Genomic DNA, 22,928 nt, shown 5'->3' on the forward strand with positions numbered 1-22,928 from the left:
GGAGCCTTAAACATTCACAAGGTGGGACAGAAAAAGGGTCCTTGACAATCCCACAATGCACTTTGAGATGCAACATGAGTCAGAAGTGTCCCGTCACGATGACCGTGAAGTGAGAGAGGGAAACTCACCCGGTGCATGATGTTGTTGTGATGCAGGAAGGCCACGCCCTTCAGCAGCATCATCATGTAACCTTTGACCTGAGCCGGGGTCAGGGGTCGCTCAGAGTTCCTGATGACCTCAGAGAGGTCAGACAGCATGAAGTCAAAGACCAGGACGAAGCCTGTACCATGAGGGAAGACGTCCTTCAGCTTCACCACCTGATGAAGAGGAGGAGGAGGAGGAGGAGGAGTGTGAGGCTGACCTCTGACCTCTGACCTCTGACCTCTGACATGGAAACCTCTCATACTCACATGTTGGTTGTCCTCGATCTCCTGCAGGGCCTTGATCTCCCTCAGAGCCTGGTTAGGGATGCCATCCTCCAGCCTCCTCAGAGCCACTTTCTTCAGAGCCACCGTCTCTCCTGTCTGACAGACAATAATCAATAACATCGTTATTAATAATCACTATGTGGGCAGATTAATTACCTGTAAGGGGGAAATGATCTGGAGGAGCACTCAGTCAGATCAGCTGTGTTCATGGCAGTGATGAAACCTCTGACCTTCACAATAAAAGTGTTACTGTTGTGTTTGAGGATCTGCTGTCTGATGAGTTGCTTCATTTTAAATCGACTCTTTATTTAAATACAATGTGACAACATCATGAAAAATCCTCAGTATCATTTCCCAGGTCCAAATCTGATCAAGAGTCCAAAATCCACCTAAATATTGAAATCTTATCAACGTCTCACACTCCAGCAGCTGGAGCCGGACAGTATTCTTGTATGTTTGGTGATGATTCAGTTATCAAGTCTTTATAATCCTCTCGGCTGTAAACAGAAGCAGCAGGGTTACCTCGATGTGTTTGGCCTTGAAGACGATGCCATGAGCTCCTTCTCCGATCCGACCCAGAATACTGTACTGCTCCATGTCCTCACTGTCACTGCACCATCCTGGACCTGGTCTGAGAGCTGAACCAGTCCCGGCTGTGCAGCTGAGAGTCAGACCTCATCTCGTCTGATCATATGTCCTCATTTAAACTGGATCTAAGCTCTCTCACTGTGAGATATGCTTTGTTTCCACTACTACTTAATTAATTTAAGACCTGTTGTAGTTTACAACAGCTGTACAGAGAGAGGTATTTCTCAGATGTAAGAGGTTCTATTACATCTATTTTCTGAATTCCTGACACAAAACATGACAGAGGTTTGCTCTATACTGATAGAAATGTGTTTGTCTGAGTAGAATATAAATCCACCTCTCTCCGTCTCAGCTGTGGCTTAAGCTGACCAGCAGAAGGAAAAACCGAACTCCGTTAACTAATCCAGCAGCTGAAGGATGTTGTGCTTTTCTGCCCAGTAATATAACAGTTACTATAAAACACTTCAAGTACTTTAAAATGTGTAATATTGTACTTGGATTCGGCGTGTGGGGAAACAACAAAGAAACAACTTGTTAGACAGAAACAACGAAAGCGTCCGCGACGAGCTAACGGTTAGCTAGCTGTTTGCCAACGTCTTGTATATGTTGCCTTGGTAACCTACAAGCTCAGCTAGCTCAGCTAGCTCAGCTAGCATCATAGTCAACAATTTGTCCCACGACTCGCGCCAAGTGTGTCTGACACAATCCACAGAGACGAGGAGTCACGTTCTTCTTAAAATATTATAAATATATCATTCTTCGCCGGCAGGACAGTTATAAATAAACGCTTCTGTTAAACGGGCTGGTTACGGAGACGTCGGCGGTCCGCCATGTTTGTTTACGATGACGTCACGAGAAGTATCTGTATGTGTCTATTGACACAAACTGTCTTTACTCAGATACATGACTTAAATATTTACACATCCGTATCGCTACTTTTCCTTAAACACAATATGTGAGTAACTGCATCTCTGACCGTTTCTTTACATTTATTTTCTATTTACTGTAATCCGGAAGTAAATGTTAACAGGGAATCCACATCCGGTGTTGGTCGGTGTTTACATGAGGCGACGTCGTGCTGACAGGACAAGAATGACTCAGAACCGGTCCAGTTAACTCCGGCAGACTCTCCGCGGGGCGCGTGTCGGTGCCGTCTGTCGTCATCACGAGAAGAAGTTCGGATTAAAAGAGAAAACAGTGAAGATGTCTGACCCTGCTAATGCTAATGCTAATGCTAACGTGGATGAGAAGGTTCTGCAGTATGAGCACTTCATCAACGAAGTTCTGAAGAGAGACTTACAGTAAGGAACAACGTGACGTCACACAGCACCTATGTGATACACAGTAACTAAGTACATTTACTCAACTACTTTGCTTCCGTAGTCTTCAGTCCTAAAGCTCTCACTGGTAACACAACTTATCCATCTCCCGAGCTTGTAGAAGGGTGCAGGATTAAAAACAATATCATGAGTAACTTTGTGGCTTTGTTAAACACGTTTATGATGATTTTAAGCTTGAGTTTGTGTGTTTGTCAGGAAGGTGTTGGAGCACAGAGACTCAGTGTATGAGAAGATCTCCCAGTACCTGCAGCTGAAGAACACCATACTGAGCCTGCAGGTACACACACACACACACACACACACACACACACACACACACACACACACGCATACACACATACACACACACACACGCACACACACACACACACACACACACACACACGCACAGTGTCTGTGTTTGGTTAAAAAGATAAGTAAATAATATAAGGAAGTATCTCCTCTCTGTTCCACAGTCTGACAGTTTGTCTTCAGTCCGCAACGAGGATTTTAACATGTTACGAAATGTAAATATATAGAAATATATCACTGAAATGATATTACTGATCAAACGTGACGTCCTCAAATGTGTTCTGACTGAAGCAGTTAATTGATGGAGTGTTGCTGATGTGTGACTTCCTGCAGGAGGCGGGCTCTCACAAGCTGAAGGCAGATGTTGATCTTGGCTGTAACTTCTACGTCCAGGCTGAAGTGTAAGCTGCTGATCAATAACTCTGAGTGACAATATTGATTCTGATCAGTCACAGACTGGATTAATGTAACAGAGGGGACATTAAACCATTCACTGTCCTTCTCTCCTTCTCTCCTTCTCTTCTTCTCTCCTTCTCTCCCTCTCTTCTTCTCTCCTTCTCTCCCTCTCTTCTTCTCTCCTTCTCTCCCTCTGTCCCTTCTCTTCTTCTCTCCTTCTCTCCCTCTCTTCTTCTCTCCTTCTCTCCCTCTGTCCTTCTCTTCTTCTCTCCTTCTCTCCCTCTCTTCTTCTCTCCTTCTCTCCCTCTCTTCTTCTCTCCTTCTCTCCCTCTCTTCTTCTCTCCTTCTCTCCCTCTCTTCTTCTCTCCTTCTCTCCCTCTGTCCTTCTCTTCTTCTCTCCTTCTCTCCCTCTGTCCTTCTCTTCTTCTCTCCTCTCTCCTCTCTTCCTCTCTCCTTCTCTCCCTCTCTTCTTCTCTTCTTCTCTCCTTCTCTCCCTCTCTTCTTCTCTTCTTCTCTCCTTCTCTCCCTCTGTCCTTCTCTTCTTCTCTCCTTCTCTCCCTCTGTCCTTCTCTTCTTCTCTCTCTCTTCTGTCAGCGAGGACCCGTCCAGGATCTTCGTTGCGGTCGGTTATGGTTTCTTTGTGGAGATGACTCATGATGAAGCTCTGAGATTCATTGAAAAGAAGACGAGTCAGCTCACAGCGTGAGTTCATCATCACAGGATGCTGTGACTTTCTTCTTCTCTGGTTTTATGCCTGCGCTGCCTGTCCACTGACTTCAGATCTGCTGCTGGAGTATAAATAAAGTTCAGGAAAGATGCAGTTCAATTCCTGATGACATCATTAGAGTTGCAGTTATATGTTAGCTTAATGCTAGCTCTGTTGATTGTTGTGAGTGAGACATGCTAACCATGCTAACATTGTGTGTTTTCAGCTTCACAGAGCAGCTCACCAAAGACTCGGCTGAGATTAAAGCCAACATCCGCATGGTGCTGGAGGTCAGTTCAGTCTGCACACACACACACACACACACACACACACACACACACACACACACACACACCACGCACACGCACACACACACACACACACACACGCACACACACACACGCACACACACACACACACACACACACCCACACTCTCACACACACACACACACACGCACACACACACACACACACACACACACACACACACGCACACACACACACACACACACACACACACACGCACACACACACACACACACACACACACACACACACTCCTGTCAGTTAATTAATAACTTTGTCTCATTAAAAGTGGATTTTAAAACTTCTCTTGACCTCGTCACTCTGTTCGCAGTATCTTTCTTACCATATTCATTTTCTGAACATTTTACGTTACAGAGATTTTTGACTGTTTAAATAGTTTTCGTAAAACATTTTTTTTACATTTTATTTAAATATATCTATATAACTTTGTTCTTGATATTCATTCAGCCTGAGGAGCTATTTTATAAATAGTTTCACACTCTACTTTTTGTATTTATGATATTTAATCTGTAGTCTTGTTGTGTTGCACTCCAAACCTTGTGTGAGGTTCCAGAGAGAGAAACATTAAAAAAGACAAAAAGAATTTTGGTATTTTATTGTGAAAAGTCAGCAGGTTCTGGACTGAGAAGGATCCTGATGCTTCTGATCCCGACCTGAGGCCTCCACACTGCTCCTGTAGTTAATGTTGAATCAATTTATCAATAGTTTTAATCATATTGATCATTTAATGAAGCCGTCCTCCACAAACAAGCTTTGAATCACATGTTAGTCGGAGTGTGTGTTTTCTGTCTCACTCTGCAGATAAGACCTCTGATTGGCTGCTGTCTTCTTCTTCTCCTCTTCAGGGTCTGCGGGAGCTGCAGGGACTGTCAGACCTGCCAGAGAGAAGAAGAAGAGAAGTCTTCTAGACTTTTCCACATGCTGGACGATCAGTGGACACTTCAGATCAGGACGGACATTTAAAACCTCGACCTGTTCGACGTGGACGTGACTGAGATGTGTGTGACGAGGCTCTGAGGACAAAGACTGACGCTCCGTTCAGACGAACGTCTCAGGAAGATCAAATTGTTCTCAACTCCAGGATGCTCAGCAGGACAGAGACTGAAGTGTCCTCAGGGGGGCGCCACCGAGCTGAAGCTATAGCAGGACGTGAATTAGTCTCCTCCTCCTCCTCCTCCTCCTTCTGAACCATGCTATTAATTTACATTAGTATCAAAGTAATCTATTACATTCCCAAACCCCCGCAAACATGATCCACTAACTCTGTGACTACAAGGAAACAGATATAGAGTCAAATCAGGTGTAAAGAGAGCAGCAGCACCTGAAGGTTAGCCTAGCTTAGCACAAAGACGGCGCAGGTTTGTACCTGTAACCTTTCAAAATAATGTCACCGGGAGTGACTGGTGTTTTCTGTTTCACCTGCTCTGATGAATTTCAGATCTTTGTGTCTGACTTTTGTAAAAATACAAATAAAAAATAAAATGATCTGTGTCCAGCCGGATCGGTCCTGTGTTGGTCGGAGCTGCTCAGAGAGGATCCTTCAGGACACAGTCACCTGTCAGGGCAGCTACACCTGTCGGGGCAGCCACACCTGTTGGAGCAGCCACACCTGTCGGGGCAGCCACACCTGTTGGAGCAGCCACACCTGTCAGGGCAGCCACACCTGTCGGAGCAGCCACACCTGTCGGGGCAGCCACACCTGTCGGAGCAGCCACACCTGTCGGGGCAGCCACACCTGTCGGAGCAGCCACACCTGTCGGGGCAGCCTCACCTGTCGGAGCAGCCACACCTGTCGGGGCAGCCTCACCTGTCGGGGCAGCCACACCTGTCGGAGCAGCAGCAGACTGAACAGGGACAGGCGGGAGGCTGTGATCACATCCTGTATCTCCAGCTGTCCACATACTTTTGGCCACATGTATTGTTGTTTCCAGGTGTTATTATCAGTGTTTGTTTTCAAACAGGTCACATGATCAGATTTCATAAAAGTAGTAATAAAAGGCCAGCGTCGAGCCGTCAGCTCGGCTGATCTCAGAGCTGCTCAGTCAACATCCCTGAGCCTGTTGCCATGGAAACTGGATGCTAAATAGAGGCAGTGGCGTAAAGAAGCTGGGAGATGACTCTTGAAATAGACTCCCACACGGAGAAAAACGTGACACTGACTGAATGACTGCAGCTGATGTGAGTCCTGCTGGAGAAGAGTTGTTGCTTCACAGCAGCTGTTGGTTCGGTGCCTTGCTCAGCAGCTACCCGGCAGCAGCAGCTCACACAGCAACTGAAAACTAAAGAATGGACTCATCGGTGGTGTGAAGTCGGCCATCTTAGTCAAAAGTTTGAGAAGCCGTGCGTTTTGTTTCATTCCCTGAAGTCTCTGACCTTTGAACCGCGTCACGTCTTCATGAGCTGGTTTTAAACTCAGTTTGTAGTTGAAGAAGCAGCGACATGTTGTCATTAAAACACTGAGCTGAGTGAATTCATTCATTTGGTTTGTATAAAACTTCCCAGCAGCCCCTCTGTTATTACTGCAGAGGAAACACTTCACATCTGTACTCAGGATTTATAAAAATGGGTTCGGAGTTCTGAGTCCTCATTTCAACCCAACCCTGTTCAGAATTCTTAGTATTTCACCGGACCGGATGTAAAGCTCACATCAACTTATCAGCGCAGTTTAGTTTGAAACACTTCCTGGTTGGTGCCTTGCTCGGCGGCTCCTCGGCAGCAGTTTGGTGATGAGCCGACAGAAGGAGCAGTGCAGCGACCTCACTGCTGCACGCACACCAGCGCGCCTGTCAAGGTACACACAGGAAATACCGGAATACAAGCAGTGTAACGGTTTCTTTTCAAAATAAAAGGACAACCCTAATTTTACACCTTTAAATATAAAAGAGAAAAAGAAATAGATGAGATGTTTTCTTATCTGTCACTGCAGACGAGAAACATGGAAACTTTTTTCACATTCTTAAGTATTTAAAAAATCTATTTTTGTAATTTGTGTTTTTCGTCCTCAGTGTTCAGATGTCGTGTCTGTTAACAGTGTTTCTGTAGATTATAGTCTGGTGCCTGTAAGTTGTTCTGAGGGAAAACACTACAACATGTTCATCAGTCATAATGATGTTCCGCCTCTGACTCTCCTTATTACAGTTTGTGTGTGTTGTTCCTTTTGTGATCTGAAGCAGATCTTAAAGTCCTGTGACGAACATTATTGATTGGTGACATTGGGTTTAATAAATAAAACTGACACGACTTATAAAATGCTGTGTAATCGATATCCAGGTAAAAAGAAAGACACCTGGTGACGTCCTCAGCGGATCAAGTCAAAAGTGGTTTTATCTTGAAATCCCTCACCGGAAGTGAGATAGTTATAATGGCCGCTAGCCTGACAGGTGAGGAGGCGTCGGTCCGTCCAGGAACAAACTGGAGAAACACGCACAAGTGATGAATGTAGAGTTTACACCCCGAGACTTCAGTCCGCGGGCCGCCGACCAACAACCAGGCGGATTCTACAAACTTCTTTCCCTCCGGTTCGGAGGAGTCCGGACGGCTTCCGGGGAACTCTGGTGATCCAGTCCGCAGTCAGCAGCGCTGTTTGGGGGCTGACGCACAAGCAGGAGACGAGAGGAAGGCGGGGGGGGGGCTGTTACAGCAGCAGGCTAGGCTAGGCTAGGCAGGCTAATTAGCACGCTAGGCTAACCGCTTCAGCCCCCAGAAAACGCTGAACTTGGAGAAACTTTGTAAAGTAATTAGCATGAGCAGGAGCTTTGTGTTTAGCCGAACACTTCCTTAATCCCCCGAGAAGATAAGAAGAACAGAACCGCCCCAAACGACAGCGTTAGCCAGGCTAGTTAGCCTGCTAGTTAGCCTGCTAGTTAGCTCCCGTCAGCGTTGTCAACACATCGAGGCTGACAGCAGGATGCAGCGGAAATAAAGCCAGCGCACCTTGTCGACATGCACAGAAATACATGAAGCGACGTTTGAATCCAACACGGAACTATCAGACATGAACACCAGCATCTCCGGCTGTAAGTCAACGATGTGTGCGGCTAACCGCTCTAAACGTGCCTGTTAGACCCCATAAACATAAATGGACTTTTTCTGTTTATTCGGTGCGTTTTGGGACGTTGTTTGTTGGGCTGAGCTAACTAAAGTGTAACTGTTCGCTGCCGGGGAGTGTTTTCGTTAGCATGGAGGGACGAGAGCCCGGCAGCAGCAGCAGCTCCGAGCGGTTACATAACGCCAGCAGGTCGCGGGAGAAGCTGCTGAACGTCGCCTCCTCTGCCCGGCTCTGACAGCTGTAACCTGCTCCGACAAACCCAGACAGACAGACAGACAGACCGACAGACAGACAGACAGAACCACAACAACACAGCAGCATGGAGCAGGTGTGAGTCTGCTGGGAGAGACGAGACGGAACACCGAGCTGAAGATGGATTCAAACCCGCTGATAAACGGTAAGACGCGCTGCTAATGGAGCCTCTTCATACTGTGTTTACATGCTGCTGACGGTGGACACGGGTGTGTGTGTGTGTGTGTTGCAGACCTGTGTGTGTTCCTATGCAGTTTGGGGGGAAGCAGCAGCAATGTTGCAACAGGTGTGTGAAAGCTGCTGAGGCCTGCAGCTGTGTGTGTGTGCGTGTGCGTGTGCGTGTGTGTGTGTGCGTGTGTGTGTGTGCGTGCTGAGGTGGGATGTTGAAGCAGGTACCATCATGACGCTGAGAGCAGGGTTGGATCTGATTTGTGTTCATGTTGCTGCCATCAGCGTGTAGAAACTTGCAGCCCGAGAACGCTTCTGCAGTAAACAGGTAAATGTCAGGATGTGTCCTCAGGTGTGTTTGCAGGTTGTAAACAGAGTCCTCACTGACACACCCGAACCAGGTTTGAGGCCAAGACTGTTAAAGGGATATTCCGGCCTAAGTTTAATCCATGGTCTAACACACGATGACACAGAGTAAGATCCCCCTCGAGAGATCAAGTTTGCAGACGGCTAGTTTATTTAGTTTTAGCATCCTCAGAAAAGACCGCACGATAACAACACACTGCAGTATATGTCTCCACCAAGAAACCGCCATCAAAAAGCCACTCATAGTCACAAATAATGCTCAGAGCAGCACCAAACTGCAGCAACAGTACAAACAGGGTCCCAGCGCATAGTTCAAGGTATCAAACATCTGCTAGCTTTGCCAGATTTCCATTGAAAAGACAACACAGCTCACCACTCTCCTGCAGCAGCGTGCTGATGTGGGGAAGCCCTGACGAGTCGATTACCGAGTGCAGTTAGAAATGCTCAGTTCCGTTCTTTTCCCTGTCAGCTCTCGATAATAACTGTTATAAACTGGTAGATTAGACACATATGAACTTTGATTGCATTTCCATGGAGTCATAATCAGACATTTTCATCCTCGAGCTGCGGAACTCTACTGCACTCAGTAATCGACTCGTCGGGACTTCCCGTCAACAGGAAGCTGCTGCAGAAGAGTGGTGAGTTGTGTTGTCTTTACAATAGAAATCCAGCTAAGCTAGCAGATGTTTGATACCTTGAACTATGTGCTGGACCCTGTTTGTACTGTTGCTGCAGTTTGGTGCTGTTCTGAGCATTATTTGTGACTGAGTGGCTTTTTGATGGCGGTTTCTTGTTGGTGACATAGACTGCAGTGTGTTGTTATCATGCAGTCTTTTCTGAGGATGCGAAAACTACATAAGCTAGCGGTCTGAAAACTTGATCTCTCGAAGGGGATCTTGCTTGGTGTCACGGTGTGTTAGATTAAATTTATGCTGGAATATCCCTTTAAGACAGTGAAGTCAGGAGTCCTCATCTCATGACGGTTTGAACAGACTAGGGTTGGGCCATGGCAAGACACTCGGTTAAATGTGTGGCTGCAGTGTTTGTTTTCGCACAGGCTGCTGTTTCTCTCAGTCAGGCTGTTTTTATAGCACAGTTTGTTAGCTTAGCTTCCTTGGCTAGTTGGCCAACATTGTTTTATACATATGAGGCTGAACAAAGCTGAGTTACAGATGTGTGGTGTGGAGACGAGGACGTTTTAAACCTGGCACAGGGGTGTTTGTCGTGGTAACAGGAGATAGTTTCCTCTGCAGGGTGATACAGTCAGATATTCATGTCAGACCAAGGTTCAGAAACAGCAGCATGTAGAGAGCGAATACACAACTGCTGCCTCACAACAACACTAAAGGGCACACGCTGCCTCAGAGTCATAAACAACAGTGTCAGCGTCAATCACAATATTTCACTGTAGACATCGCACAACCCGGGAACAGACACTTTCTCTCAGTGTCAGTAGAGTTCAGTGAACTTTGTTCAGTGTGGTTGTGAATAGTCTTGAATGTCAGGTTGACGTCAGTGTCGTCATTCAGACGTCATGTTGATTGTTGTCATGGGGACCGGTTGAAGGCAGTGATGGAACATTAGCACGTTGTCACGGCAACACCGTCGTACTCTGATGTGAGTGTTGGACAGTACCTGTACTGCAGTATCAGTAGTATCTGTACTGCAGTATCAGTAGTATCTGTACTGCAGTATCAGTAGTATCTGTACTGCAGTATCAGTACTGCAGTATCAGTAGTACCAGTACTGCAGTATCAGTAGTATTAACAGCAGTACTGCAGTATCAGTAGTATTAACAGCAGTACTGCAGTATCAGTAGTATTAACAGCAGTACTGCAGTATCAGTAGTATTAACAGCAGTACTGCAGTATCAGTAGTATCAGTACTGCAGTAACAGTAGTATCTGTAATGCAGTATCAGTAGTATCAGTACTGCAGTATCAGTAGTATCAGTACTGCAGTAACAGTAGTACCAGTACTGCAGTATCAGTAGTATCAGTACTGCAGTAACATTAGTATCAGTACTGCAGTAACAGTAGTACCAGTACTGCAGTATCAGTAGTACTGCAGTATCAGTAGTACTGCAGTATCAGCAGTACTGCAGTATCAGTAGTATTAACAGCAGTACTGCAGTATCAGCAGTACTGCAGTATCAGTAGTATTAACAGCAGTACTGCAGTATCAGTAGTATCAGTTCTCTGACCCTGGTGAGATGTGTGCTGATTGGCTGACAGACTCATGGCAGGAAGTAGAAGAACTACAGTGGAACAGGAAGTGGTCGGGGAAACACGTTCTCCTTTTCCGGTGGAGAAAGTGTTTTTCTTCTTCATCCCCTCCTTCCACGCTGTGATGACATCATAGACCAGTTTTAAAACTCCAGATGTTGAGGATGTGGCTGCAGGATCACCTGGAGAGAGGAGGCGGAGCTTCACCTGGAGAGAGGAGGCGGAGCTTCACCTGGAGAGAGGAGCTGGGTAAACCTGCTCCTCCCTCCAGCTGAGGCGGAGCTTCAGGGAAACAAAGATGAAGGATGATATCTCAGAGAGCTGTTGATTCTGTGTCAGCGGTGACACACGGTTTATGATCAGTCCGTTGTCGTCGGGTAGAAGCCGGCTGTCAGCATGACTGATTCCTCCTCAGTCAGTCGTTGTGCCTGTTGATGTGCCTCTGAGCAGAGCAGCAGGACAAACTGCCGTCAGTGTTGAACAACCTTCCTCTGTCTGTGTTTATACCTCTCTTGTCCGCTGTCTCCCTTGGTTACCATTGATGAAAGGTCTCACCATGGTGATGGTTTCCAAGGTGTTTGATAGGTTAGTTGTGTAACAGGTCAGCCAATGGTAATGAGGCTCATTTGCATGGCTGACTGGCATCTCTGTCACTGTAATGTGTTGAATGTCAACCTTCTCTGGAGAGTCTTCACTCTAATCCTCTTCACCTCCCTCTGATATCACAGGCTCACATTATGTCAGGATGAATAAACGTGCTGTTTTAATGAAGGAGATCTTCATCTGCATCATGTGGACGTGTCACTTCAGACAAAAGGCTCATTTTCTTCTGGTGATGCACAATAAAACATTTGCATATGTATTTTTTATGACGTGTGTTTATCGGGGAGCTGGCAGCGGAGACGTGAGGAACCTGAGACGACACTGAGGCTTTACTAACTCTACATACATGATTTTTACTGACAGATGTTTTTTGTTACTTATTTCAAATTGATTAGTGATGCATCGATTCCAGTTTTATTTCTAAGAACCATAATTAACGAGGGATGCAGCAGTTATAGATTTGATGGTTCAGTGATGGAGGAAAAATCCCAGTTTCACAGTTTCCTGATTATAATGCAATAATATATCTCACAACGCCCGGCTGTATGAAATCACATGAACATGTTTAATCAGAGGTTTTATTGCATTTTGTCACAACAACATGTTTAGTCTACTTTTTCTTTATTACAGTTGCCTCCTCACACATAAATGAGGAGCGTCTCTGGTGTCAGCAGGTGTTTCTCTGCTCACCTGAACCTGTTGCTGCTCAGCTGGTTTTAACTTTTTGATTTTAGGATGTTAGCAGGTGTGAATGCAGTAGTAATTATTGAATGCCGCCTTAATCTGTTTGGTGGGTTTATTTATTAATCTGACGGTCCGTCTGTCTGTCTGTCTGGTCAGATTCTTGGTGTGGATTTAATCTGCAATCTTTAAATGACAATTTCTGTCATTTTAAACTGTATTTATTTCGGCACATATATGAGAAGTTGGGTTTTTTTTTTGTTTTTTCATTTACACAACAGATATAGAGTAGTTGTTTATCTCTTTTTGTCAAAGTAAAGTTTTGAAGAACATGTCTGTCTGGTACCCCCCCCCCACAGCCATGGACCCCTCCATCACGCTGTGGCAGTTCCTGCTCCACCTGCTGGAGGACCAGCGGCAGCGTCACCTGATCTCCTGGACAGGTGAAGATGGAGAGTTCAAGCTGCTGGACGCTGAAGAGGTCGCACGTCTGTGGGGGCTCCGCAAGAACAAACACAACATGAACTACGACAAACTGAGCCGAGCACTGCGATACTACTACGACAAGGTACCACTGATGATGTCATGACATCCTGAACACAGCGGGGGGGGAAATCACAAGTTTCATCAGGAAACGATATTTTCTGATTCAGCTCAGCTGCGATCGAAAAAATGAATAAATAAATCACATTAATCAGTGACGGAAGAAGCAGCCATCTTTTTTTCCTGCTTGTATCCATGAAAGAATGAAACAACATTAATCATTTTGATTACTTGTTAGCTGATATTTCCACAGTGAGAGGAACAATGTTCTGTTCTCTTCAACTATCCCGACTCTTTACTTCAGACCTTCTGTGGAATATTTCCCTTTTCAAAGCAACTGAGTTACACGAGCTCCTTCAGACAATGTGATCATGTTCATAGAGGCTTGATATCTGTATCCATCAGTGCCTTCTGTAGGAGAACGATGAAATACACCTGAGTTTAGATAAACAGCAGGAAACTGTCGGGCGCTGCCTTCAGAACAGTCACATCACTGTACGAGAAGAAGTAAGCAAGCAGACGGACATTTACATTAAACAAATGAGGTCCGCTGGTCGTGTGACAAACCTTTTGTTTCCACAGTATTTCACGCTCTACCTGCGTTTCACACGTGCAGGTGGGAGTGAACTCTGAACCTGAACACAGAATGTTTGTTTGTATTCTGCCGCTCGAACACGATGAGTGTCGGAGCGCTGCGGCACCTCACCTGCTGCGACGCCTCACCTGCTGCGACGCCTCACCTGCTGCGACGCCTCACCTGCTGCGACGCCTCACCTGCTGCGACGCCTCACCTGCTGCTGTTTGTCCTCTTTCAGAACATCATAAAGAAGGTGAGCGGTCAGAAGTTCGTCTACAAGTTCGTCAGTCAGCCCGACCCCTCCCTGCCCGACGGCGTACGCAACGGAGAGGAGGGCCAGAGGAGAGACGCTGCTGACCCTAACAGCCAATCAAAAGGCCTCGTGGGCGTGACCTCAACCTGTCCGTCAAAGGGCTTACCCCAGGTACCTTTCTTTTGTTTTTGTAGATTTCTGTGGTATATCGACCCACAGTAACATTAACATGAAGACTGACTGATTGATTGATTGATTGATTGATTGATTGATTGATTGATTGATTCTGTATTGATACCCAGCGCTCGTCACCCAGCAGTTCTCAGAAAAGCTCCCGTAATGACTACATGAAATCAGGCCTCTACTCCACCTTCACCATCCAGTCACTACAGGCCTCACCCAACCCCCGACCAATCAAAGCCGAGCTGCTGCTGCAACAAGACCCCGCCCCCAAGGTCGATCGAACGCCCAGGGAGGTGAGAGAGAGACCGTGTGTGTGTGTGTGTGTGTGTGTGTGTGTGCGTGTGTGTGTGTGTGTGTGTGTGTGTGTGCAGGGTCTCTCCGAGTGGAAGAGGGGTGACGACGACAACATGAATTTTGAAATGTGAAATTATGACTATTTCACACTGAATGTTTTTCTGAATACATTATTTACTATAGGGTTTCCGGTACATGAATTGAAAATAATAATTGAAAACAGGATCACTAGGCCAAAACAACAAACACAACAACAACAAATTAAAGATATCAGTTAAATAACTAAACTAGTCTATACTGAATACAGTCAAATAAACATCTCTTCCTGCATAGAATGTGTACACAAGAAAAAGTCTAGAACATTGAGCCTCTCCTTTATATAAGGTTACCTGACTCTCTTCCTCTGGAACCTTTCTCTTCTTTGGAAAATAGTTTAATATACTCGTCTGAAAATGTAACCAGAAAAGAGTCATGGCAGAAAATGACCTGGGCATTACCTAAGCTAACGTTATGTCGTGCTGTTCAAAACGTGTATCTGAAACGTAACAGGTTTCCTCTATCAATAGAAAATTAAGTTTTACAGTTAAAAATTAATCTACAACAATAAGATCTCTCTCTACTGTATAACCAAAGACTCGACATGCTTTATTAGGCCTAAAGTAATCTCTCTTTACCAAGTGTCAATGGTACAATAATAAAATAAAAATAAGAATCTCTCTGAAATAATGATAGAAATCATGCGTATCCTGTATTAACCAATCAGTAACACATTTATCAGGATTTTTTATGTAGCCTAATCCATCTATACATTAGGGTCGTTTTCACTGGTTTGAACAAAACTGTATCAAATATAACCTAGCTTAGGTACCTTTCTTTCACCCTTCTCTCTCCCTCCACGTCGGACTGTTGTCTCTCGTCTCTCTCGCGCCGCAGATAGACAGGCAGGTGGTCACTCCGGTGTTCCGCTGTTGGTTTTTCAAAATAAGGGTAGGGTATTTGCAGCGTAGCTCACATTTCACGAAAAACACCATGTTTTGTGCCAAAATCACATTTCATACAATAATTTACATTAATATAAACATAAAACAACATAGAAACAAGGTTTAAAAAAACAACAACATTATTCTGAAGGTGTGGCGGCTTTTATTTTGCCGTGGCGGTTATCAATTACATGTAGAGGAAACAAGTGTGTGTGTGTGTGTGGAGACGCAGTTAATTCATGTTTTTTCTCCCTCCTCTCTCCCTCTTCTCTCCCTCTCCCCCTCCTCTCTCCCTCTCTCCCTCTCTCCCTCCTCCCTCCTCTCTCCTCCCTCCTCCCTCCTCTCTCCCTCTCTCCCTCCTCTCTCCCTCCCCCCTCTCCCCCTCCTCTCTCTCTCTCTCCCTCCTCCCCCCTCTCTCCCTCCTCTCTCCCTCTCTCTCTCTCTCCCTCTCTCTCCCTCCTCCCCCCTCTCCCCCTCCTCTCTCCCTCCTCCTCAGGTCTGTGTGTTAGCAGAATCTAAATCCTCTCCATCAGTAGGTGGCGCTGTTGACTCAGCTCTCCAGGTGATTGTCACTCAGCCGTCTCCCTGTCCGACTCCATCGCTCAGCCCCCAGATACCAGCCAGCCAATCACAGGTCAGTATCTGACCCCAGACTCCCTTAACATCACACACACACACACACACACACACACACACTCGAGCCAGTTAAAGTTTTAAAAGGAGACAAGTCGTCTGTGTTTCAACAGGTTCATCTGGACTGAAGGTGGAATCAGAACCGGTCAGGCAGAACCGGAAAGTTACTATGTTCTAGTCCTCACTCACAAGGTGTGAACAGCTTCCCTCTCTTTCTTTTTCCCAGAATCCTCCTCTGAACGACCCTCCCCAGATTTATCTCACCAGCGTCGGGGACCCGTCCTCCCTCATCCCCCTGGCTCCTGTCGGGGGCGCGGTCAGTCCTGTCCCTCCCCCCCACGTGTCGATGGGCCCTCAGGGGCCTCAGCAGGACGACTGCGGGGGAGTCGCCACCTCGGCTGGCTTCCCCCCTCACTCCCACACCGGTCCTCACCCGACTCACCCCCCACCTGTCTTTGTCATCATCAACCCCTCTCCCCCCCAGCAGCAGCAGCAGGCGGCCATGACGGCTGCTGCTGCTGCTGCCGCTCCTCCTCCCTCCGTTCTTTCCTCCACCCGTCCTCCTCCTCCTCCCATCGTCATCAAGGAGGAGCACCTGCCGTCAGAGGAGGAGCTGCTGGAGATGGTGTCTCTGGAGGAGAAACAGGTGGAGGAGGTGATTTTAACACTGGTGACATCACGTTACTGATTAGATATTTTTTCTTATTATCTTCTGGACCGTTAACGAGATCTGCGATTTAATTCATAGAACAGGAATCCACATTTGTATGAACTGTATTGATCAGAATATCAGATCAATATTAGATATTGTCCATCACTCCTGCTTTCCCAGTATAAATAATGCTGGAGGTTCGTTTGACTTGTATGAAAGTATCTCAGGATGTTCCGGGTGATTGAATGCTAATTGGACAGTTGTGGGCGGAGTCAACATGGCGGCCCACAGTTGTCTTCAGTGTTGAGTCGGTATCTGTTGAGAGCTGCTTTCTGCTGAGTCGTGGTTCAGACTGATGTCTCGTGATGTTTCTGCTTCCAGGTCCCTCAGCTGATCTGTGGCCCAGGTGAGCCGGAGTCCCCCCTCACCATTGCAGAGAGCCCGCCCCCTCCCTGCATGGATCCCGGGGTCGGGGGTCCGCAGCCTGCAAGGGAGGGCGGCGGCGTGGAGGGGGAGGGCAAGGACACGCCAACAGGTAACAGGAAACGACCTGGTGCTCAAGTCAAGCTGTTGTTGTAAAAGATCTTTTTAAAGATGGTCAGGACATAAAACCAGTTGATCTGTTGATCTGTACTGATCCAGAGTTGATCAGTGACACAGCATCAGTGCTCAGGTCACTGACGGAAAGTTTCTGTTTTAACTGATTCTTCAAAAACTACATCAGTCTCTCTTCAAACATCATCTCCTGCCTCCGTCAGATCCCTCCGTCCCTGCAGTGATCTCCTCCCCAGCTGTGACTCCTCCTGTGACCTCCACGTCAGACACCGTTCCTCCCAAACCAAAGAAGCCTCGAGGCCTGGAGCTGCCCTCCTCCCCCTCCCTGCCCCCCGGACTCTCCCTGGACAAGGTCTACTCTCTTACTGTCCAGAAACTAGTGATTGTTAACCATTAATTATAACAAGCTATTAACAGGTGACATCATATTCTGTTTCCTCTGCAGGTGAACGCAGCTGTTAACAGTTTATTGGCTCCTGGATCAGCGACCAACACGCTCACCCCGACTGTCATCACCTCCCACGCTCTGGTAAACACTCGCCTGCCTGTCTGTCTGCCTGCCTGTCTGTCTGCCTGCCTGCCTGTCTGCCTGTCTGCCTGCCTGCCTGTCTGTCTGTCTGTCTGTCTGTCTGTCTGTCTGCCTGCCTGCCTGCCTGCCTGCCTGCCTGTCTGCCTGCCTGCCTGTCTGTCTGTCTGTCTGTCTGCCTGCCTGCCTGCCTGCCTGCCTGCCTGCCTGCCTGCCTGCCTGCCTGCCTGCCTGCCTGCCTGCCTGCCTGTCTGTCTGCCTGCCTGCCTGTCTGTCTGCCTGCCTGCCTGTCTGTCTGTCTGTCTGTCTGTCTGCCTGCCTGCCTGCCTGCCTGCCTGCCTGCCTGCCTGCCTGCCTGTCTGTCTGTCTGCCTGCCTGCCTGTCTGCCTGCCTGCCTGTCTGTCTGTCTGCCTGCCTGTCTGTCTGTCTGTCTGTCTGCCTGCCTGCCTGCCTGCCTGCCCGCCCGCCCGCCCGCCCGTCTGCCTGCCTGTCTGTCTGCCTGCCTGTCTGTCTGTCTGTCTGTCAGTCACCATAAGAAGTTCTGAGATCTGATGAGTTCTTGTGTGTCTGTTGGTCCAGACTCCGGTCCTGTTGACTCCCAGTCCTCTTCCCTCCACCATCCACTTCTGGAGCACGCTCAGTCCCATCGCTCCTCGCTCCCCGGCTAAACTCTCCTTCCAGGTAATACACTGAGCCCACTGAGCAGCACCATCATGTCTCACATGGTAAACAACCCACAACACGTTCTCTGTAACACACATGGAAAATAAAAAAGCCACAACACAATGAATATTAAACACAATTGAAAATAAAGTTATTCTGTCCTGAAAAACAGTTTCAGTGTTAGTGTGACGAGACGCTGACACTCATTTATCAAACATGAACGTGGAGTATGTAATTAAAACGTTTCTCTGCCGTCGAGGCGACGACGCAGCAGAGAGATCGAGGCAACTGAAGAGTTTCCTGAGATTAGATTTTCTGGTCCAGTCCGAACATTTCTGAAGTCCGTCCTATAAATGTTTTCTAAATGACCGACATGAAACCTGTTCACTGGCATTTAAAAATAAAATACATTGATATAGTATAGATTCATTAGTCCCTTAAGAGGATTATTCACATAGATCTATATATATATGTGTGTGTGTTTATATCATCATGTGGTGTTGGGCTGGTTTGTAGGTGTTTTCCTGTAAATACTGCCACAAGCTCAAATACTGGCAGCTGCCATCAAAGGTTGGTGAACATGCTGCCATGATGTGAGCCGCTCTCACCTCTCATCACAGTGGATCGCCTTCAGTTTTCTCATCCATCAGATCTTTCTGGCTCCAAACATTCAGACAGTATTTGGTTGGAGCAGCTCTGATGATCCGTGAGGTCGACTCTGTGTGTCAGGTGTTGTATTACAGCAGTACTGGGACTCATTCTGCCCTTTCACTTTAATCTGATCATGCTTGTGTCTTGTTCTGTAAAGGATTTATTTGAATGCATGTCAGTTGTATGAGCGACTCCCACTTAGACTCTGAACAAATCCAACACGACACATCATCCATTTCAATCAATTCAAACTCTCCTCGAGCAGAAAGTATAAAAAGCCGAGATGGCTGAACAGAAACCGGCTGTGTGTTCGTCTTTAAATAGAAAGTGAAATCTGTAGGTTGTTCACAGCTTCACACAGCTCACGTTACACTCACACACAAACCTGTGAAACATGTTGTGGTTGTGAGCGAGTGTTGAAACCACAGAGAACAAACACGGAGAACAAACACGGAGAACACACACGGAGAACACACAGGCTCCACCTTCAGCTTCACCCTCAGCTTCACACACGAGTCTCTACAGCTGTGCAACGAGCAACAACCTCACACACGAGAACGACGACACCTTTCAGTCCACCGGGTTCACACACACACACACACGCACGCACGCACGCACACACACACACACACACACACACACACACACACACACACACACACACACACACACAGAGCTGGTGTCTCTGCAGGTTTCTGGCTCAGTTTTTACTCCATCTGTTAACTGATACCAGATCATTATTAAAGGTTCACTTCACTCAAATCATAAACAACATTATCTGCTGCTGTCTGTTTGTCACATCGTTTACTTTTATGTGTCTGCAAAGTATTTTTTATAAAGTACATTAAAGTTCTTTTACAGGATCAAACAAACACATTAAAATCAGACATTAACACTTTGGGTTGTCCGTCAGCGTCTGCACTGATATTTCTGCTCATGTGATGTCATTTTAAATGTTCCATATTACTGAACGAAGCTGAGATCATAAGCTCAAATGTTTTTAAGTCACTGAACAATAAGAAATGATAAAGTATTGAACAACACGTTGATCTAAAACACTCCTAAATGTAGAAACATGAACACATTATTTCTCAACACTTGAATTTAACTTGTATTAAGATATGCTCATTTTTTCTGAGCAGTGTAGAAGAGTTATTACAGTTAGTGTCACAGTCTCGTTTGTATATCAGTTGAAATGTGTGTGACAGACACTTTGGCGCCGCCCTGTGGTGTATCTGGGTAACGCAGGTATAGAACAGATATTTGAGGTGTTTCAGTGGATCAGGAAGCTTCAGAGGAACCAGACGTGTTCCACAGGAGGAACCCGGGACAACATGGACGGAGTTTAGCGGAGTTTAGCGAGACTTTGCTGCTTTACAAAAAGAGAGAAAGAAGAAGCGATTAGAGAAAACAAACAAACTTTAACTTCCTGTGAGTTTTCACATCCAACAGTGAGACAGAACCACCCAGCAGCAGGTTCATGAGATACTAACAGACAGTGATGTGATGAGTAGTTAGCTGTCAGACTGTCGGAGGCCACAGATCAGCTACATGAAGCTTCAGAGCTCAAACTAAATCACTTTCAACCTGTTTTAAGTGCAGATTCTCCCAGAAGAATGATTTTAATTCCCTTCAGAATGTTCTGTGTTAAAGTGTTGATATTGCCTGCAGACATGTAAAAGAGTAAAACTGTTTTCTATTGGACCTGTGTTGACTTGGAGTTCTGTCCTGTGAGCTGATTGGTTCTGTTCTCCTCCTCAGTTTCCTTCCAACGGCAGTAATCAGATCCACATCCCGGCTCTGAGTGTGGACGGTCTCTCCACCCCCGTGGTTCTGTCCCCCGGCCCCCAGAAGCCCTGAGCCCCCTGCTGCCTCACACGGCTCCTCACTGGACACAGAACCCGCCTCGCCTCCCCTGAGGGTCGGAGCAGGACTGGATCTGGACCCACTCTGAAACTCTCCACTCAACCCAGGAACCATGTAGTTTTGTGGGCGCTGTTGCCTGACTGGGAGGACTGGGAGGACTGGGAGTCTGATGGTTCATGGGACCTTTGATTAGTGGAATTATTCACAGCTGGAGATTCAGCAGACGGACGTCTCGCCTGCTGAACCCGGAGGTGCCGGAGCCTTCGAACACCTCTGCTGATATTTTAAAGGTGCAGGTGGATGTCTGGGCTTCATCCTCCTCAAAGCCCTTCATCTGTTTCCTGCAGCACTCAAACTCTATGACGAGAGGCTCCTCGTGACTTAAACACATCTTGAGAAATCACATTTAATGAAGATGAGGTGGAGGGATCTGTTTCTTCTTCTCCTGAGGGCTGCGACTCTAAAGACTGTTTAAGCTGTTGGTCAGTAACAAACTGTTTCCTCAGTCCAACCAGCAGCTTCACTTTCTACCAATAACAAGAAAAACTGGAACCAGAGCATGTTTGAGTTTTATTGGGAAAATGAAACATTGATTTAATATCAGAAGCGATGAACGAGCTGAAGGCGGATCAGACGACGTTTCCTGCCGGTTAGTCTCGGATCAAACAGGAAAGACGTTTTAAAGTGAACGCAGAGGTTTGGATCTGAAGGTTTGAGCCTCGGCCATTTTCACGAGGTCGTCTGAGGAAGCAGAGACGCAGATTTCTCTCTGACGTTTGTCGCTGCGTCTCTTTGCTCTCTATCGTCTGTTTTTTAAAAGTGGTTATTTATTTGTGTTTGCTGGTTCCAGAGCGGCGTCTCTTCTGCTGGGCGTCGCGGCTCCTGACTGTCCTGGGCGAGCTTGATTTATCACTCCCAGATGAACATTTTATAAACTGACTCGATGTCTGAAACGACCTTTAGGTCCATTTAAGGCTGCGCTCTTATTGGCCGCCATCTTTCTCCAGTTATGCATGGCCTCCTCCGCAGCATTTTAAACTGACCAATCGCAGAGGAGGGATGATGATGTTGATGATGATGATGAAGATGATGGATCTGAGCTGCAGGTGCTCAGATTTTCCTCCCTCAGTGGGAGTTTTTACACAGCCAAGGACTTTGTCTATTAAAGTGTCTTTATGTGACAGATTGTATATTTTCTAGAAGAGTCTTTGAAGACGTTTTACATCCGAGCTGACCTGCAGCGACTGCAGGAGGACAGAGAGGGTTTATCAAGGACCGAGTCACATTCCTTCGGCTTAAACAGTTAATAGAGATGTTTGTTTTATTAATAACTGCGTATCATTTTAATGTGGGCATCCATTCCAGACGTGCTGTCGGTCTTTGTTGAGCAGCTTTGATCAATGAATGTTTATCTGCATTTTGTTCCTCACAGCCTCGGATTCACGGTGTAGAACATCTGCAGTGATGTTGCCACAAGTTAATGTTCAGTCTGTGTCTTTACTGTCGACCGCAGCTCAGACAAACACGCTCAGCCGCGGTGTTTCAGCCGCTGTGGTTCATCCGCTGCGTTTCATCCGCTGCGTTTCAGCCGCTGCGTTTCAGCCGCGTTGTTTCAGCCGCTGCGTTTCAGCCGCGTGTTTCAGCCGCTGTGTTTCAGCCGCGGTGGTTCAGCCGCGTTGTTTCAGCCGCTGCATTTCAGCTGCTGGGGTTCAGCCGCGGTGTTTCAGCCGCGGCGTTTCAGCTTCACAGCTTCTGTAATCTGTAACATTCTGCTTCATCTATTTGTCGGACGAGACTTTGACTCTTATCTCCCTCACTGCTTTATTCTGATCTAACGGCACATTTATGGGAAAAGCTGCGACCTGTTAGAACTTTCTCCACCTCCAGTAAACTGAACTGAACCACCTCCCTGATGACTAAGTGGCTCCGCCTCCTGACGTAGACCACCTGGACATCACCTGTGTGGGTTCACGTTCAACTCTGTGCTGCAGATGAGCATCAAGCTGAGCTGACAGAATTAAACTTAAAGTGTATGTAGAGTCCAGAAATGGAGAAAAGCTTTGAAGCTAATAGCGAGCTGAAGCCCCGCCCCTTCCTGTTTCCCTCCTGGGACCTTATTGATAGAACCTTTG

The 22,928-nt window shown here is 46.8% G+C and overlaps 3 protein-coding genes across 4 annotated transcripts in view; 2 read left to right on the plus strand and 1 right to left on the minus strand.

Annotated features, from left to right (window-relative positions):
- The window catches only part of cdk20 (cyclin dependent kinase 20), a 4,662-nt gene extending 2,786 nt beyond the window's left edge, over window positions 1-1,876 (minus strand). Inside the window, exons 1-3 of the mRNA XM_030424237.1 lie at window positions 951-1,876; window positions 411-524; window positions 129-317 (exon numbers count right to left, since the gene is read on the minus strand). Coding sequence (XP_030280097.1) covers window positions 129-317; window positions 411-524; window positions 951-1,025 — 378 coding nt within the window. The 5' untranslated portion in view covers window positions 1,026-1,876. The remainder of the gene's footprint in view (window positions 1-128; window positions 318-410; window positions 525-950) is intronic.
- A 142-nt stretch (window positions 1,877-2,018) lies between these two features.
- On the plus strand, window positions 2,019-5,579 carry uxt (ubiquitously-expressed, prefoldin-like chaperone). Of its 2 annotated transcripts, XM_030424242.1 has the most exons (7): window positions 2,019-2,317; window positions 2,552-2,633; window positions 2,812-2,862; window positions 2,981-3,048; window positions 3,638-3,745; window positions 3,976-4,039; window positions 4,924-5,579. In XM_030424242.1, the coding sequence occupies exons 1-7, from the start codon at window positions 2,220-2,222 to the stop codon at window positions 4,984-4,986; spliced, it is 534 nt and encodes a 177-aa protein (XP_030280102.1). In that variant the 5' UTR covers window positions 2,019-2,219; the 3' UTR covers window positions 4,987-5,579. The 2 variants fall into 2 exon arrangements, with proteins under 2 accessions (XP_030280102.1, XP_030280104.1); XM_030424244.1 differs by lacking the exon at window positions 2,812-2,862 and having other exon boundaries at window positions 2,024-2,317; window positions 4,924-5,569.
- Window positions 5,580-7,439: 1,860 nt separating this feature from the next.
- elk1 (ETS transcription factor ELK1) lies at window positions 7,440-21,977 on the plus strand. The gene is made up of 11 exons (XM_030424233.1): window positions 7,440-8,523; window positions 12,780-12,988; window positions 13,779-13,964; window positions 14,096-14,269; window positions 15,747-15,884; window positions 16,110-16,538; window positions 16,917-17,070; window positions 17,294-17,442; window positions 17,536-17,619; window positions 18,196-18,297; window positions 20,692-21,977. The coding sequence occupies exons 1-11, from the start codon at window positions 8,499-8,501 to the stop codon at window positions 20,788-20,790; spliced, it is 1,749 nt and encodes a 582-aa protein (XP_030280093.1). The 5' UTR covers window positions 7,440-8,498; the 3' UTR covers window positions 20,791-21,977.
- The last annotated feature ends 951 nt before the right edge of the window (window positions 21,978-22,928 follow it).

The sequence above is a fragment of the Sparus aurata genome, chromosome 7 (genome assembly GCF_900880675.1).
Source record: "Sparus aurata chromosome 7, fSpaAur1.1, whole genome shotgun sequence".
Classification (NCBI taxonomy): Eukaryota; Metazoa; Chordata; class Actinopteri; order Spariformes; family Sparidae; genus Sparus; species Sparus aurata.